This window comes from Opisthocomus hoazin, chromosome 2 (genome assembly GCF_030867145.1).
Source record: "Opisthocomus hoazin isolate bOpiHoa1 chromosome 2, bOpiHoa1.hap1, whole genome shotgun sequence".
In the NCBI taxonomy this organism is placed as follows: domain Eukaryota; kingdom Metazoa; phylum Chordata; class Aves; order Opisthocomiformes; family Opisthocomidae; genus Opisthocomus; species Opisthocomus hoazin.
In genome coordinates, this window is record NC_134415.1 from 29,544,792 (window position 1) to 29,564,664 (window position 19,873).

Here is a 19,873-nt window from a genome sequence, read left to right on the forward strand (position 1 = left end):
ATCATTTAAATCAGATCTTTTATAAAAATTATTTTTAACTTGACGGCATTTGATGCTGCCAGTGAGTATGAAGTAAATTCTCTGTAAGAATTTATACACACCAATAAGTTTGCATCTTTCCAGAAAACTGAATAATTTGAAAAGATTATGTATTACCAAAAAGTAAGTTTTAAATAGGTGCGAGGAACAATTCTTTGTGAGTTGCTACTGAAATCTTAATTAGAAGATTCTGTAAAATGAATTAGAAAAAATACTCCCTTTTTAGTTATAAACTGGCTCTGCGATCAGTATTTTGAAAAGCTGTCACGCTCTCTTGAGTAACTGTGCAGCAATGGAAATCGGAAGGATTAAGAAGGATACATCACTCTGTTCCTTCCTATTGTCTGATACATGCTGTGTCCTGATCTCCTGATCTGCGCAAGGTATTCATTCACTGTATGCCCTTCACCACTATGTTCATCACATTTCCTACGTAGTATATTGATCACATTGTGGACCTTGACAGTTGAACTGGTATGTCACTTAATTCAATTGGCAGTGTACACTATGTGATTAAGGAAAGATGGGCAATGTATGTTCTACTATGCACAAATTATAATGGGATTTTAAGGTGTTATGAATTTCTTTCTTTATAATTATTAATATTAGGAACTATAGGGAGTTTTTGCATGCCTACACATTAGCTTTATTTATTTTTTTTTTACTGTTCACTGCACTGCAATGACAGAGCAGTACCATTCCTCTAGATTTTGAAGACAGTGTAATGACTAAGTTGTCGAATGGACTGATGTAAGCATTCACATTTAAAATTAGTAAGAATTTTGGACACTCATTTGTGGTAGGTCTCCTAGGCAGTAAGATACCTCATACCACTAATAATTGACTGCCTCTTTGAGCATCTGTTTCACTGCAACTTGAGATCAAATGTTTTGGTCAAGCAATTCTGTCAGGATACACACAGAATCACAGAATCACCGAATCACAGAACGTTAGGGGTTGGAAGGGACCTCTGCAGGTCATCTAGTCCAACCCCTGTGCCGAAGTAGGGTCACCTAGAGCAGACTGCACAGGACCTTGTCCAGGCGGGTCTTGAATATCTCCAGAGAAGGGGAATCCACAGCCTCTCTGGGCAACTTGTTCCAATGCTCCGTCACCCTCAGAGGGAAGAAGTTCTTTCTCATGTTCAGATGGAACTTCCCATGCTTAAGAAACTTCCTGTGCTTCATACACAGGAGCATACATCATGGCAGAGAGGACTAAGGGGGTTACAGAGCTACTCTATGCTGCTCAGTAAATCTAAACAGGTTCATTGAAAAAGTCATAAAAAAGTTGAGGATGACCAAGCTGTCTGATGGTACATAGCTAACATGAGTATGTAGTGTGTGTGTTCTGTTAAAACTTTGCCTTTAAAGTACAGAGCTCACTAAACTATTTTTACATCCTAAGCTAGTCTATACATGTATTTCATTTTTTCCCAAATATAATAGATGAAGTCAAATGATATTATCATGGCAGGTCATATTCCATTCTCACCTACACCAATGTAATGTGAAATCAAGTGGCATGCAGTGTTGTACCATAAGTATTGTTCCACTAATTTTATTTTCACTTCCGTATTCTGTATTTGAGCAGGGAGGATGATATATAGTCAGGAAGGTAAAATCAATTTAGGTTATCTGCTTTTATGCTAAGGTTGCCTACTGCCTATGTTGCAGGAATTTTATGATTTGGGGTCTGAACAGTTTAAAATCACAATAACTTTATACTCTTTCTGGGTACTCTAGGCAACTATACTAATTATTGATTTTCTTATAATTTTATGGTTCTCTGGTCAAAGGACCACAGAATGCCAGTGAAAATGCAAACAGAATGCAATAGTTTGATAAAGTTCAATAAACGTAGGTCAGTGTGAATTTGTAAAATGATGCAGTTCTATGCAGAATTATTAAAATCTGTATATTGCTGAAATCATCACTTGAAGACCTTTCCAAAAGTGCCAGGAACAATATTATATGTGTGTTTTTAACCTTTATACAGACAGCAGGAGCACTGTCAACTGAATTTGCATCTCATAGCTGGAGCCAACATCACTGCCTACTGCATAATGAAGTATCAGAATAACAATAAGTTACCTTGTCATATAAAAATGTTTTATTTTCAATCTATATAAAGCAAATAATTTTATCATTTAAAAATCAATAGCTACTTCACAGATTTGTTACACAAGATCATTTTTAGTTGTGGGATTTGAGCACATACATTGATAATCCTCTGCCTATTTTCAATTACTTGAAACATTCCCTATGACAAGGAAAACACACTTTGTGTTACCCGGTATATTACCTTTTTAACAAAAGAATCCATGCTAAACTTGTGCAATAAACATTGATATTCTTCTGATTTGTTGAACAATTTTCAGATCATGAGAAGACACTACATTTGTCAAACTTACACATATTTCCTCTGCAAAGACATTGCATAAAAATCTGTGTGGGAGAAACTCTGACTGGACTAAGCTTGTATGGGAAGCCAGGTTTGTAGAAAGATGCAGTAGATGGTGTTAATAGACTGAGACGAGCTTTAAGACAATGAAAAGATTAAGTGCTAAAAAAATTACCCGCTTTTTCACTTATAACTCTTTAATAAGCAGTACTATTCCAATTATGAGCCGTGCAACAGACAGATCAGTTATAAAAATAGAACAAGAATATTAACCTAAAACATGTTTTGCCTTTACAGAACTCTTTCTCCCCCTATAATTTAGTGAAGCCTTAAAAACACAGGCCAAACAACTTGCCCAGATTCAATTGTCCCACTTCACACTGAACCATGAAATGTTCATCCTGAAGCAAATTAGATCCAGAGTCCACAGAGTACCATGCATCACAGCCAATATTCATAATATCGTGTAGTCCCAAGAAAAGATTGCTTACTATTGCTCAATGAACCTAAGATATGTATGAACAAAGAGAAGGCTAGCAGTAAGTGTAAGGGTTTAATCAAAAGATCATTTAATTTCAACAAATTTTCAATTGACTTTAATGGAGTTTGGATTTATTTTCTCTGGGAAGGCAAACGTGTGGAAGGTCACGAGCATGAAACGTCTCAACTTCTCTTTTACACATAAGCTATCTGGAAGTCTAGCTCTAATTGGAAGTCTAAGTTTATGTCTTTAGTATGACTTACACACATTTTTCTGTATGGTAACAGTGAAACCCCCTGCACAGTGCATAGCATTCTAGTATTAATCTGCTCATGTGTGAAATAGTATATTTATATCCAACTACTTTTAGAGTCTCTGCTTTTGTTGCTCCTATTCAAATTCTTGAATGTATGGTGAAAGAGCTGAAAGTCTCATATTCAGATAGCTTTAGAATAGATCTATATTTATGCTGAAACATCTATGCTTTCCAGTCAAGCAATGTTTGGATTGCTACACACCCCTTATTTTGTACTGCGTCTCAGGAGAGAGTCATCTTGGGAGCTATTATCCCCGAGACAGAATTGTCTGCACGTTCTGTACAAAGGTTTTAGCACAACTTTTAGCACAACTGAAAAAATGTGTAGGCTGAAAAAATACGTTGAAAATTATTTGTAACTGCTTAGAAAACCTCAAACTTTTAAATGGATTATGGTGCAGCATTAGTGAGGACATGTGATATTCAGGAAGGATCATGATGATTTGGAGGATAGTACTGTTTAAAAGAATCATCAACTACATTGAACAAGTATTTTAGGTTTCATTTAATTTCAGCAAATAATGATTATTAGGTATTCATTCAAAGTAATCTGTTAAATTCAGATTAATGACAATGGGAAACATTTTGTATCCCATTATCATTGCATCTGTAATACAAATTTATATTTTTATAATTATTTGTGTGTTTTCATCACCAGTTGTGTTCTAAATAACAAAACTTCCATATCTGCTGTTGGGAAGAAGCACATGAGTATGTAAGAACATGAATAAACTGTAGTAACATGGTGATAGACATTTCATCAGTTATACATAGCGGTACTAAAGCTGAATAGAGGACTCTGTAATCAAAAAGGAACAAGAAATAGTATTAAATATGTAAAACATGGATCATACACTGGTATTGAAGGTAAAGTGGCATAAAATAAAAGAACAAAGTTGGTACTGTATGCATTGTCTATTATTCATTTATTTAAGATTGATTTATATAAAACAAAGAGTTTCCAAGTAAAAATGCTTGTGTACGTACATGCAGTGACTCTGAAATCTGTACCTTAAGGACAAAGAAAGGTCGCCAATCTCTCCAACTCCTAGTTCTTTGTCAAAAATGGACACTGTTAATGAGGTTTGTTTGGTACAGCACAAATTCTCAGACACAGATAGAGATCCTTTCAATGGAAACAAATTTGTTTGGCTTTACCAGGTTACTTAGCGATTAATAATAGCCTTGAGATGCAGGTCAGAAAGGTCATCGTCCCTGCTTGCCAACACAATCTAAAATGCGCAGCTAGTCCAGCTCTGCAGGCTCTGAGGCCCCAAAACGCTATGCATAAAGTAAAACAGGCTATTTTCCAACTTCTTTTTTCATATTAATAAGCAATTTTCAAGAGAAGGGTGGCAAAATGGGGGCCATGCCACTCTTAAGTAATTCATTTATTTTGCAATTTAATCTTATGTTGGAAAAAAATTACACTGCTGCAAAAGCATAGCATGGTGATTTTTAAACGTCAGTGTGCTTCATAAGTAACCTTGTATGAAATATTGTATTAGTAGCCTTTAACAGTAAACCGCAACAAAAAATATTTCCAAAGATTGAAACAGACCTATACATCTTTTCCAATCTCTAATTTATTGCCTTTTCATTCTATTTTTTTTTTACACTTGAAATCAAACACATTAATTACTTAATATTTTACTTACTTGAGTTGATAAAAACTTGAAAGATAACATGAAACAAATAAAAATTCTACATTGCAACTTGTATTGAAGAATGTGATTTCATATTGTTCATATTTATTAAGCAATTATTGCTCTTTCACATATTTTATGAACCAATTTAACATTATGATAATTAAAATATTACAAATAAGTCTGAGTCACAATCTTAAAAACACTTTCAGGAGCAATATGACTTTCCCATGGGATTATTCATAGCAACAAACTTATTCACGTGCATATTTTGGCAGGATTTGACCTAGAGTGTCTTATTTGGTACTCATTGAAACAACGGAGACTATTAATGTGGACATCTCTAAATAATCTGTTTTACCGGAACATTTGAATTATCCAAATATGTGACTAGTATATTTTTATTTGCTTTTTATTTTATCATGTACACACATGCTTAAAAATAAAGAAGACTAGAATTTACTCACTTAACTTTTAAACACTCTAAATGCTTGACTGAATATGCTTGGTGTCTTTGGCACACAGGTTAATTTGAACTAGCCATTTCTTAGTAACAAAAATAACAAATGTTAATCAAACTAACTGGGTCAAAAAGATTTTGTACACACACACTGTGCACAATAGCAGAGAATTTCATTTCTTATAGAACATTAATTCACTCCACTGTTTGCATAATTTGTGGCAAGCCTGGCTCTATAAAACAAAAAGCCACTATGTGTTTGCAAACCTCCGTCCTGCAGCTGCTCACGAGGCAGTTACATTCCCGTTTCTTGTGATGGCCTCTACCACTGCTATCAGACTAGAGCAAAAAATGACCTGTGCAAGCAGACTAATGCTATGGAAACTCCCCTTAAGTGCATTGCACACATAAAAGCTTTACATCCAGTTCTTCTCTATGCCTACATTCTCAACCTTACAAAAGGCTCAAGGACCTAGGAGTGAATGTCAACTGATCCTCTGTCTACTATCCTCTCTCATTCCATTGGGTCTCCCCTGTTTGCAGATCAGAAGGTGGTGTCTCAAGGCACTAACTGAAACAGAAGTGAATGACTTTTATTTTGCAACTGAAGGAAAAACACTAAATTGTAATAACTTCTGCTTAGGGAAATTCAAACTAAAGTGACTCTTAAAAGGACATCTATGAATACTAATTTATCAAGCTATTAAAATACGTAGGTTGACGTATTCTTCAAAAGAGTAAGCAACATGAACTAATATACTGTTCATAGTTTTCAACATTTTAATCCTGTTTGTTCACAGTTATGTCCATGTAGAATCCTGCTTCTGTGGAACTGAATGAACTGTAATTTTGCGTTCCAGTGGTGTCAGTATATTGATAATACGTTATAGCAGAACACTGTGAAGCTATAAAAGGGTTAAAGTAAAGTAAAATGTTAACATGTCTTTTATTGTTGTAGCATAATTAGCAGACTTATTTTATTACAGGAATGAACTCCAAGAGTACGCAGAAATGAAGGAAAATGAAAAGAAGAGAAAAGACCTAGAACAGAAAGAAAAGGAAAAGAAATACCAAGCCCGAAAGATGCATTACCTCCTCAGCACTGAGCAGGTTGGTATACCTGTCCCTGACAGCTCATGCAAACCACTTGGGCCCTCAGCCTGACAGAGATAAACTAGCAGGCTGAATGGGACATGACTTGTTGAAAAGATATCACAAAGACACTACTTCGAGTTCAATTTAGTACTTTTCTATAGGCAAGAGCAGGTACCATGACTATTCTGTGACAGCAGCTTCGTAGAGGCAGCATCAGCACTGCTGGCAGAAAGAGTCCAAGTCAGCAGTTTGATCTGCCACTGTGATAACACAACACGAAGGGCATAACCTCGCTTTAAAAACTCATTTTGACTGGCTTATTGTTGTGTTGCTGCACTTGTCAAGAACTAACAAGTTATTAAGCTGAGAGGGGATTTCATTTTTTTTTCCTTTTTTTAATTGAGCTAATGCTTGGATTGGTGCTGTATTCTGCTTGTTTTTAGGATAGATTGTAAACGCAAGTTTTCAGCTAAAGCTTTTCCTAGAACTACCTGAATCAGCTTATTTAATGTGATTGTTTTCACACAGAATTGCCTCATAAATTTTAAATATTTACTGATTAATTTGTTTTGTATTGACAGAAGTGGTACATTTTTTCAATCTTTCTTATGTAAGCTGCTTTACAGATAGGTGACTATGACAGTAGATATATCTTATACAAAATTGGTATGATTGGTAAAGCTTGTGGGTTTCCTGTTTTGAGCCCCCTTTTGTGAACTTTTGTTAAAAAAAAAAAAGATTTTGTGTCCATAAATATTTGGTAACTGTTTTTTCTTCATATGAGTAAGGAATTAACATGCAATCAGGGCAAGCTAGTATGAAAAAAATACTTGCTTTTCATAGGTTAATTATAATCTGTGTGTAAGAACTGTTAGCCCTAAAGAACGCAGGAAAAATACCGTGATACTTAGTGACAGAATATTTAGTCTTTCCCTCTGTATGGGAACCATTTGTGATCCATCCAATAAATAGAAGTATAGTTTAATTAACTGGATATCAGTTATGAAAACTCAATTAGTAAATAAAATTTAAGTAATTTGATTTGCAAAAAGAAAAGTGTAGTAAAATATTAGTACAAAACAGCATTAAGAGTTTTCTGAGTGGCTTTTAGACAGGGGAGCTAGTTAATAACTGACATTAGCTCACCATAATTGATTTGTCCAGATGTAGATTTAGACTATTAAGAATAATCTGCTCAGTGTTTTTATGTTGTTTTAAACTGCAGAAAATTGGGAATTCTTGTTTCAAACAGAGCAATTTATGCAAACAAATGCAGAAACACTAATATGTTCACCTGGAGTACGAAAATTGTCTGGTTAGAGACAATGAGTGACCTATGTTCTAGAAAGATTTTAGTAAACTTAGTTTATTTCTGATGATACTTGCTTAGCAAGCTGTAACACATTTTTAAGGAATGGCAAGTAGCACCTTATCTCAGCCACCCACCTGGAGGACTGCTGGTAGAGGGCAGCAGTAACTATTATGTTCTGATGAATTTGGGTGTCTAATTTTACAGAATTAAAATTTAGCTAGCAGTGTTTAACAGAACAAAAACATGGTTGGTTTTGCTTGCTAAGATGGCTTGTGAATACTGGGACTCAGAGCCCACAGAATTTCTCCTTTATCACAGAACTGTGCTCCAAGAACCATCTTCTTTTGCAGGTAGAATCTCAAAACATGAATGAGTGTAAATCAATAGACCACCTACAGACAACCTGAAAACCAGCAAAGATATACATGAAGTAAACTACTTACTGCAGTCAAAGTCTGTAGTTCACAGTTGCACATGGTTACAGAATTTGATATCTTGCTAAGATACAGGGCAAATTATTTCAGCACAGAATTTTCTGTTTTGATGCTCTGTGTCTGACTTTTTACTGTCTATATGCCTGGTCTTCTAATCTGAGTGAAGCTGCACCAAAGCACAGTTAATTGGATCACTGAGCAAGGTCCATTCATGTCTCAGTAGAACCAGGCAGCAAAAGTCAACACTTCTGAGTTAAGGAAAAAATAAAATTTGTAAGCAGGGGGCATAGCAAATGAAAAGAGGAGCTTGATGAGCTGGACTAATTGTAGTCATGTATTAACTAAAGCCCAATAAGTTGTAGAGATGAGCTGCTAAACTTTGCTACAATCTCCTCCCTTTCCTGCCGTGCATAATGAGGTGCAATGATGGAGCTGAGCTACCTCATACTTCAAGGCTGCAGGTGTTCAGGCAGGTTATATGCACAACATTGCAAAATCTATATTTGCAATAATTGTTTCAAATACATCGTATAGTTTTGAAGCTTTTTGTTTTACTACAGGCAAAAAAGGGTGAGAAAAGGGTGTTTACTTATTGACAGAAAGGAATTAAGGAGTTGCTCCTCAATTTTAGTAAAGGCTTGTCAAATTCCATTCTCCACTCCCTACAAGCTGAAGCCCAGAAACCCGTCTCAGAAGTGTGTTTACAGGTTAGACAGGGAGATGATCGAACATTGTAGCATCACACAATGTAGCAGATGATACAGTGATCCTTTGCGGCCTTAAAATCCATGAATCCTTTACTGATTGCAGAATTTGCGCTTTATTCCACAGGATATGGAGATATATATATAAAAGGTTGTGCCCGTTCCTAATTGCTAGCATTATTTTATGTTTCAAAAAGTAAAACTTACGGTTGCTAGTGTCATGAACATACAGGGGTATCTACCTAGCATGTGTATAACAGCATGGCCTATGATAAAGTCAACTTGTTTTGTCTTTTTTATGAATTAACTTGCTATTCAAGCATTTATTACTTCCATAAACTGTTACTTTTATAAAGAGAAAAAGAAAAACAAACAGATATCAAACTCTGAATTAGTATGTATAATTTATTGTTACTGGTATCAGATATATACGCACAGTCTTTTATAGACAGATGTGAGCTTGCTTTGATTACCTTCCAAGCCAATCTGGAGCTATAATATGGGGCTGAACCCAAACTAATTAGCCCTGTTGAGAGCCACGATATAGTAGCTTAAGACTTAATGCAGTTACACAGCTTCTGGTCAGCTCAAAATATGGGCAGAATAAGCATGCACATGCTTTAAACTAAGGAACAAGGAGTTTGCTCTGTCTACAAAATATTACATAGACATACCTACATTTAAGTTGCTTTGTCTGAAGTTCCCTGCTTTTTTGGAGGGGAGGTGTGTGTATGGACTACCATTGCTATGAAACAGTGACTGACATTCAGGGAAATCATTGGATGATAAAAAAAAGTATGTTATTATACTATACATTAAAATTTTCCTGTATTTTTTGTGAACAGTTGACTGAGTGTATTTTGTCATAGAAACTTACTCAAATGCAACTATTTCCAATTGCTACTTGTAGAAATATGTTGCATTTACACAAACATTTTAATCCACAGAAGAACTAAGCAGTTCATGCAGATAAAAGAATGTTAGTACTTTAGCAAAGTAGCCTAAAGAAAAGAAAGTTAAACAAGTTAGGATATTTGCATAATCAATAACTACTAACAGTAGTAATGTTAATTTTCTGCTATTAATAATGTATATTAATAATATAATTATTGACTATCTTACTGTGAAAGTACAATGTTATGCATCCTGCCAACTTCAAAACATTTTTTTGCTTTACTAAATAACAGCTACATTTCTGTAGTGCCAGTAATATCCATGCAACACAAATATGACTTTATTTGTCGGCATGAGAGTGGGCTTGTAAAAAGGAAGTATTTTTTTATTTGATTCAAATTAAGTTAGTTGCTGAATAATGTCTGGAGAAATAAAGCATGAGCTCTAAAACTTCATGGTTATGAAATATTGAGCTGTTAATCAACTTGCTATATATGCCGGTAGTATCAGTAACTAGTCAAGTAATATCTTACACACATGAGCTTCTTTTATTTGAAGGAAATTTCTCCTACATGATTCCCATACTTACGAAAAAACTCCAGCAGTGAAGTCTATGCCCTTCTTATCACGTGATGAATTATGTTCTCTGCTCCACCTACTGGTTGCTTGGTGCAAGAGATTCCAGTGTAAAATACATCAAGAAATAAATCTGTAATGTGGCAACTGCGGGGCTTCCAAACTAAATTCCATTTAAAAAATAAGAATCTGTGTATTTCATATTTCATACTAAAATATTTCATATTTTAAAATTTATGTATATATAACAATGTTCTCCTTGTCTGTTTCTACCTTAACAGTCTGATAAATCCTGACTTTATGATGAACGTGATAAAAATTGCAGTACACATTTAACAAGCTTTTGCCTTTATTAAGAGTATTTCTTGTCATTTCCTATTAGTAACACAATAGGAATAACAGTGCATATGGGTTTTTTCATTGTTTTTATTGTTTCTATCATAAACTGCGTTGTAATTTTTTATTGAGACACGAAACTTAGAATAACTAAGTTTGTCTTATTAGTGCATAATCACAGTATGCTATTTCCTCTACAGTGGTAATGATCCTTTTTTTTTAGTTGTCATTAATAAATGAACTACTTATTAAATGTGATTTTTTATTATAGGCATGTTTACCTGTATAGTTTATCCTTCTATATCCCAGTAGTTCCCCTTTCTGTATTAACAAAATTCACTGGAATTGAATAGGTTCTTATTTCTGCTCTTTGTCATATTGGCAAGGCTGACATTTGTAGTAAGGGCCATCCTTTGCAAAGTGCTGACAAATGGCCTTGAAAGTAAATGAAAGATAGAATCGCTGAATACATTGATGGCACTTTGTAGCAGTGGGCATGAAGAGCCCACATTTGTTGGAACATGTGCTTGCATGATTCCTGTCACTGATATTTCCAACCTCCCAAGAAATTTTGCAGTTGATTTTGTCTTACAGTGATGATTAGAATTAGATATATAAGAGACTAAATCCAAAGATCCAGTATCAAGCTAGAATGCAGACCTGTATTGTTGAAGCATCTGCTGACAGAGCAAGCAGCAATGCGGAGGTGAGTCTGTGGGCAGGAGCGTGTCAGCTGCTGCCAGCACTGCTGCAGCAGCCCAGGTGGAGGATCTGCAAAGTCCACAGTGTGATGGGGAGCAGAAGGCAGTGCTAACTGAAAGGAGCCAGAGCAGAAGTGGTGGATGGAGCAGAGTGGTGTGTGTCTTGTAAAATCACTGAGATGAGGAGAAGATTCCTATGGAAACAGTCTTCAGAGTGCCACAGCTGAAAAAGCCTTTTGCTATTACAGTTTCTCCTGTCACTGAGAAAAGGATTGGAGAATCAGCAGAGCAACAGATCTTTTCCCTTTGCTCAGTAGTTTTTTCCTGTATAGCAAATGGTACAGAGTGAAGTAAAAGAGAATTTTAATTCTCTTTTCTCCAACTTTCTTCTGTTTCTAAACAGATAAACCACATTCAACTTTTGTCAGAGAAAGTGAATGTACAACAACTAGTCCAGAAGGCCAGAGTTCTTTGTGATGTAATGTCTACGAAAGCTTGAGAGCTTTGTCACGCAATTACAGAATGTATTTTGACATTATTGCAAATGTGGTGTTATAAACGCATCACTTAGACTTATCATTGCTCTGCTGGTGGACTCAGTCGCAGCTTCATTTCCAAACCTGGACTTCCTGCTGTGCGATAAATCATGCCAAGATTAGATGAGCTAATGTTGGTCCTCTGTTCTGCAGCATTTTCTGTTCTATCTGAATGCTTCAGCTATTGAGACCTTGAGAAAAATTAGTCATGCAGTTGTGTGTGCATGCCTACTCTTGATTTTCATACAGAATCTTCTTTCTGTTGGTCCCTGATCAGTTAGAAGATCTGACTGAAGGCTCCACTGGCTCAGCATCCTGTCTTTGACAGTGGCCCACAGCACGTGCCTAGGGAAGAGGAATAAAATGGGGCAATGGAGCCATATAATGACATGCCAATAATACTCTCCCAGTTTCCAGCAATCAATAGTTGAAGGACTTGTAGATTTTTGCTGAAGAGCTTTCCATTTTTGGATTATTACAGCATTCACTTTTTGCCTCTGTATTCCTCCAATTTCTGCCTCTCAGTACTCAGACAAGGAATAACATAAACAGAGAGTGCAATAAGAGATCTTGGCCCTCACCACTAGCTCTCCAGTTGTGCTTTGTGGAACACCCAGTTCACTCATTCTCCTTGCAGTATTATTTTGCTGCATGCTCATTTCACAGCATATACTGTCTCTGGTGTTCCACCACAGGAGAATATGCAACTGTAAAGTGCCTTATTCTTTCTCCACAGTTTGGTGAGGGTGTGCAGGTTGCCTCTTCCACTCCAAACAACAATGAAGTCTGACACTTTCCATCCCTCTTTAGTAGGGTGGGAATTTCTTCTAATATCCTTTGGCAGTTTGCGAACATAAGCTCCTAGGTAATTTTGAGCTGCGAGAGAAGAACAAAGTCCATGTATAATAATAGGTCCTTTTTTATGTAAAAGTTACAAAATCTATGACATTTCTTTTAGTAACTGCCGGTAACAAGACATGAGTTATCTTTTTGGATTGCAGTAGTTCCTTCAGTTTTCAGTGCCTGCTCAAGTGTGTCGCTGTCTCTCTCTGTTGAGTCAAGGCTAATGTGTTTAGACATGTGGCTGATATTTGCCCGTATTTATTCCCATTGAACTAACACATTGGAAAGGATTACTTGTAGGGATATAGTAGGTGGTGCTATAAAATAAGGAAGTATTTTTAATGGAACTAGTCTTCACTGAGATAGCCCTTTCCAGGGAGATGTAAACATATGAGACAATAACTCTTTCATAATTTAGCACTATGGAAAGCAATTTTTAAAAAATCAGTGTAAGCATGATGTTCTGTGAGGAGGAAGGAAATGTTAGCATCAAGGGAGTAAGAGTGAAAAGTTCTAATTTCAGTAATGAGAACCAAGTTTTTCCATTCTTACTCTCTGTGTAACACCGATACTCCATAAGCAATTCCACTTTAGGATAATGGTAGTCATTTAGTGACCTTTTGTGGACTCTGGATTAGGGCTTTTGTGTATAAAGGTAACAAAAACATGCCCCAAGGTTACTTTGCAGCTTTTGTTTTTCAAACCAGTTTCATTTTGATTTTCTGTAATTATTGTAGAACTCACAATTTTATCACTTTTATCAATTGTATCAATTATTATTTCATGTTTGTCAGTTCATAGAGTTAAATATTTTAAATTCAAATTCTATTCAGTGCTAAGGAGTTTTTTTATTACATTTTTCCTGTCAACAGATGTGGCAATTCATAAACATTACACTGGCAGTGTGTGTCCCCTTTTTACACTACTGGAAATCAGGAGTTAATTCTATTGAAGTTACTGCACTTTTATCAGGTGTATATGTTCTAAGTGAGGAAGAAAAAAAAGTCACAAAATCCTTCCTGGAGCAGGCTAATGAATATTCAAAAGACACAACTGATTAATATGCTTCTAACCTAATGTGCTGTCCTGTAAGAACTCAAAAAACAATTGGTCTAATATGACACTGTTTGACACCCACTCTGTCTCTGGACACCTGGCAGTTTTATTCCTATAAAGGTGAGGACTCAGTGGGTAAAGCTCTGCCCTTTGATCTTCAGATCCACAGTTTAAGAGACAAGGCTGCAAGTTTGGTCATTTGAGCTTAGTCCCGAGTGAACAGTCCACATCACAAAATGATTACACATAATTTGTTACTATTGGCAGTGCCTGTTCAGGAAAGGCCAAGGACTGAGCTAGCATGAAGAATGAATTAGCTCTTACCTTTTACATTTTATTTCCTCCCTCTTTACTGTTGTAATTTTATTATCCTGTCTCTAAAACATTCAGGGGATGAAATTATCATTCATTATACGTACTAATACTTCCTGAAGATGAACTAAAATGGTTAATTTCTTTTTAACGTAGGTGCCCCAATCACTGAACATCCCCACCTATCCATGGGTGTTTAATATCCACTCATCACTTCTCTGCCAAGAAGTCAGATATTTCTGAGTACTTTCCAAAGCTCGTACCATAAAAAATCCCATTTAAATTAAAGAGGAGAGAGTGAGCTTTCCTAGCTCTGAGGCAGGCTTGCAGCTACATTTAAATAGCATTAATATATAAAGCACTTCATGCTACAGTGTTCTGTTTTTATAGAATATTATTTCCGAAGGATTCAGAATCTACATTAAATCCTTCTTACAGTACTTGTGACAATTATGTTTGATCAGCAGGCCTTCTCCGTGTTCTTCCACATTGGAAGCCAGATGTATTGGTCTGTTCGCAGGTATTCACCACAGGAAAATCCTTCAGCTCTTGTGCCTCGCGGGGCCCTATACACACAACCTCAGTTCCCTTGAAAGGAATCTCGGTTAATGTGGCTTAATGTTTCTGTCAAAAGGAAGGACAAAGTAAGGTAAACTGAAAACAGCCAGCAACTGAGCTGTTTGTGATTCTGGAAGACATTGTACCTGAACAAAGGAAAATGTTTATGTCTAGAAGGTTAGTTCCACTAGGTCTGAATTCCAGAAATGACCTTTAAGTGATTTGCACACACACTCAAAAATCTTTAGTTCTCTTAGAATTTGAGTCCAGCTCTTGCCTTTGGAGTTACTCGTCCTGGGAACATTCAGGACTGTCATTCTGCTACTCCAGACAGTATCATGGTGATGTAAAAAGAAGGCAATATATACCTCCAGAATCTATCCGGTGCATACCCTGCCAAAACCGTTTAGTGACAAAGTTTACAACTTCCATAGATTTTCCGGGTTTGCTTATATCCTTTTAATCAGCCTTGCTTTTTTTTAAGAAGGGGTGGTTGTCTTCCTGGAGAGGGAGAGTACAATCAAAGCGAGAACTAAGATGGCAAGCGGGGTGATCTTCATGCCCAGAGAAGGGTAACTCCGTAGGTTAGGGAGCAATGGGAAGAGGACAGGAAAGTGCTACCTGCTGACACCATCATCTCTTCTGAGAAACAGATGGCTATGCACTATTTCAGATGTATTTCTCCCCAGTGCCAGTGGAAAGTACTTCCTTCTCATTCACTCTTCTCACAAGTCGTATTCTAGCACAAGTGGTAAGTGAAAGTGCTTCCAACAGAAATCAATAATTTCTCGCTTTGCCACACTTTCCTGAAACCATGATAGTCACATCCTGTTTTTTAAAGGTAGTGAGTGAATGAACGTAAAACCAGAACAAATTTAATAATTTTAAGCATGTTCTGTGACAGTATTGCAAACTCTGTTTTTCCTAAAGGCAGCTTATTACAAAGTCATCTCAGTTTGTTTGGTAGCTGGGTAACTGTGCAAAGAAATGAGAACAAGAAAGAGCTGAACACACAATAGGATGTAAAGTTTGAGTTTTGTGATTGGTCCTATGCAAGCTCAGTTGTTTAAAGGGATATCCATGTAGACATGACAATGTTTCTCACAGCTTCTGCTAAACACCTTGTTACTAGCTATGTCACTCATACTAAGCATATGTTATTACAGCATAGTGGCATCTCTGTGTCTACCATGTATTACAGCATTTAGCCTCTCTGCAATCTAGCATTAGACATTTAAAAATCCACTAGCTAGAAGGTCCCTGTACTTAAACTGTCTTTTTCAGCATCTGAATTGCATAATCTCTATTTGTGTGGTGGTTTTCTCGACAACAAATTTCTTGCTCAACTCCTGTGGGTAGGATTAATGGCAGAGTTTAAAGGACAAGCTGTGTGATCTATCAAAAGTATACATGCTGAGATCTTAGAAAAACATGACCACATTTTGGGTATTACTGTCAACTGGGGTGGCAAAAGGGTTGGATTGCTGCAGGTCAGATAACTGATAAGAGTGAGTTATGTATTGAATGTTGGCTTTGTGTATGATGTGGCACACACATTTAAGAAAGAATCTATATTGCAAGGAAATTACAATGTAGCACAAATATCAACAAAATAGCTCACACACAGAGCCACATTCACACACACTTGCACAGAGTGATGCTGCATTTGCACTCCACTAATATTCCTGAAATTATTACTGGGATAAATTTAGTTCATGTGTAGCAGTCCATCTGTGTTTATACAAGCTTGATGTGATGTATGGTCTTACTCAGGTAATTTTTGAAACTATTACATCAGAAGAAGTGTTAAATAAGAGATAAGTGCATAAGACGAGGGAGGTTAGAAATGGCATGGGAGAAGTCATGAAGATAAAATGCCGTACATTTCTCAACAGCAAACCTTCCTGTTGATTAAGAAGTGGCACTGATGGTATCCTTGCTTTAATGAGACTTCAAGATGAGTGATGTACACACCAATTCTTTTGTTTTTCAGCTGTTAGGCAAGTGAATAGTAGAATGGTGAAGTTCTTTCATTAACTTGCAGTTTATTCAATAGTCAATGCTTCTGTTTAGTAGCTAACATATATGTTATTATGGGAATTGTGTCTGTCCTGCAGCAGACATGATGAAAACTGTGTATCTTCCCCATCTGTATTTTGCATGTTTTCTTTGCATCTTTTCATTTTTTCCTATTACATCCCTCTCTTCTACTCATTTCTGACTACCTTTACTAATCTGACTAACACGGCTCTTTTCCCTCTTCTTTGTTCTTTCCTGTATGCAACACTATAACCATTCATTAAACCTTCACCTCATTGTTTAATGGTCTCACTGAAGACTTCTTTGTTAAACATACTGCTGCTTTTCGAGTTTTTAGTCATTGTCTAATCCTGTAGGTTTACTACAGCAAATTGTTTAATAAATCTGTCAGAAGATAACTCTAAGAGGGAAGATTCACATGTAAGCACAATGCAACAGACATAAGAAATAATGAAAAGAAATTAAATGTTACGTTGTTTAGTTACATATATGTATTTTTGGAGAAGTGAAATAATTCTTTATTTAAAAATCATTTCATTAACAAAGGAAATTTCGGTATGATTTCCATCTCTATCTGTTGAGAAGAGCTGCTTCTGTCTTCTGATATATTGTTGTAGGTAGCTTCTGGTGTTACAAACTCAAATATACTAAATGGTATATTTACAAGGAACTTTCTCAATCCAGTGAGAAAAGAAGTGAATTTTGAGCTGATTTTTTCTTACAAAGCTAATCTTTTCTTTTATGACAGTGACGGTAGTTTTTAAATTATAAATTAAAATAGGATTTTTAATTTTAAAGATGTAAATAATATCACACATTTAAATAAATGTTTTAAGGCTCTGAAAACTTCTCACAAACATAAATAATACCAGTCTCAAAATAACCCTGTGAAGTAAGGAAATACTTTCTGTGTGTTCACATGCAGTTACTGAGACACTGAAGAATAAAATCACCATCAGAGATTATTCTTCAGACTAAGCTCTTTAATTCCCATTTATACAGGGTAGTTGTAGAAACAGGTTGGTTTTCAGAAATTCTTAGAAGTCTTACATGATCTCATACTCACCCCAGCACTCCTTAAAGAAAAAGTGATAACAGTAATGGAATTTCACATGCCTATTTTTAAATCAAAGTCGTTAAGCAGGTTAAAATGTATTTTTCTGCTTGTTTTAAAATCAGTTAGAAGTCAAATGAGAAGTCAATAAGAGAACTTAGAGTTCTTTGTCTCTGTTTTGTGTCTTCATCGTAAGAGTATTGTTTCCCATGCCATCACTCACTCATTCAAGTTATTATCCCTGATCTAGTCAAGTCATCAAGAGCCTTTGTAAGAATTAGATTTGACAGAGTAAGCCTCAGTGAATCAGTGAAAGGTGGATACGGTTTTGGGATGCCTCTGCATTTACTGGGCTGCTATGTTTTGCATATTGTACCACAATGATACATGTGTTAAACCAGGAGTTTATTTCTGTTTTGTCTTATTGCCTAAATACCCAAGGAGTTGGTACCTGTTTGGAGACTCAATTACAGCTTTGTTTCCTGCAGTTGAACTTCGTGCCTATGCAGGTTTAGAGGTTGATTTTGCGGTCTGTGGCCAGGATGCCAGACTTGAATGTTTCCTTAACACTTCATTGTATAGTCCATAAAGTTGCAGCCTGGTTTACTTCTAAATGTGCATTTAAAACATGATTACACTATTATTTTGATGTCAAGCAAACATCTCACAGATAAAAAGGGCTGAACCAAGCTTTACAATCTGAAGGCAGAATAACAATAATTAATGCTTCTATTACTCTGTTTAAACAGAATATATATTAAGCAGAAGACAGGTAATTAATCCCACTTGAAAGAATATGCGCTACTCATCACTCATTTATTAATTCTTCAGTCTTTCAATGAAAGCAGTATCTCAAACAAAGCTAAAATACCTTAGGTACAGTAACAGGCTAGGTCCTCCAGTTCTTATTAGATGAAATTCTGAGAGTATGTTTTTATAAGGATTACAGGATCAGGCCTAAGGAGTAGCATTAGCTCAGTGAGAACTGAACCTACATTTATAAAGCTGGGTGACATTTTTCCTATTGTCAGCCATGGAAAGGATATTTTGTCTCAAATTGGAATGTTGAACTACACGATAGTATTTTTCCAGTATCTGGATAAAATTTACATTATATTTCTTTATTTTTAATGTAAAAGTGCTTTCATACCAGTTAAAAAATCACAGATTATTCCTAGTAAAATACATTGTAATGTGCCTTAAATATTTTGATGTTTCAAATTTGAGTTCATGGACATAGTTTTATTATACTTGTTGCTGGAACAATATTTACAGAATTTTTCTACATGGCTCTTTCCTCAATAAATTACATATTAAAGATGTTATCCTTTTATTTTTACTACATATGGAATATTCTGGCAACTTGTAATAAACTAGGTATTTAGAAGTTTGAATTCCTTTTCTTTTAAAGACATGGTTGCAGCATCATTTAAACATGTTTTTTCCCTGTGAATCATTAATGTTTTAAGGTATTTCTTTTACCTCCTAGAGAAACTATATCTAGGGATTAACAAGATTGTTCACTGGAATTCATGTGGAAGCATAACTGCAGTAGCTGAGAAATGATCATGTTTCCTTTTAGTTCTCAGCAAGAGTAATTGAATGTTGAATATCTTACTAAACGCTGGACTGTGACAGTGTGTTAACACTCCGACTATCTCCTAACAGCAGGGCAATTATTTGCTGAGTGGGATTTTTATAAATCCCCTGGCAGTAGTATGTCCTGATAATTATGATGAAGTGCACTGGTCAGTGTTGATTCAGCAATCCCATCTCTAGCAAATATTTCATTCACAGCTCTCCTTCATGCTTTTACTTTTATGGCTTTTAAAGATCTCTTACCGCTCCTCTCAGCTTGCTTAGTTTTTTTACAAATTACAATGGAGCAAAAAAGGATTTTCAAGTTATGCCCCTGTCTTGTTGAAGTCTTTTCCTTCTTATTTAACTCCTTATTAGAAGACCAGAGTGAGAAAGTAGGACTTTATTTAGGTTATTATTGTGACAATCACTTAAAGGCTTCCTCCCTCAAAGCTATATTTTTCAAGATTAAATGACTGCCAAATGAAACATTTATATT

The 19,873-nt window shown here is 35.8% G+C and overlaps 1 protein-coding gene across 3 annotated transcripts in view; it reads left to right on the top strand.

The window, feature by feature from the left end:
- The window catches only part of SPATA17 (spermatogenesis associated 17), a 92,862-nt gene that overhangs the window by 28,945 nt on the left and 44,044 nt on the right, over positions 1-19,873 (top strand). For all 3 annotated transcript variants that reach the window (XM_075445896.1, XM_075445900.1, XM_075445894.1), the window contains one exon: positions 6,332-6,455. In XM_075445896.1, the coding sequence (XP_075302011.1) occupies positions 6,332-6,455 (124 nt within the window). The remainder of the gene's footprint in view (positions 1-6,331; positions 6,456-19,873) is intronic.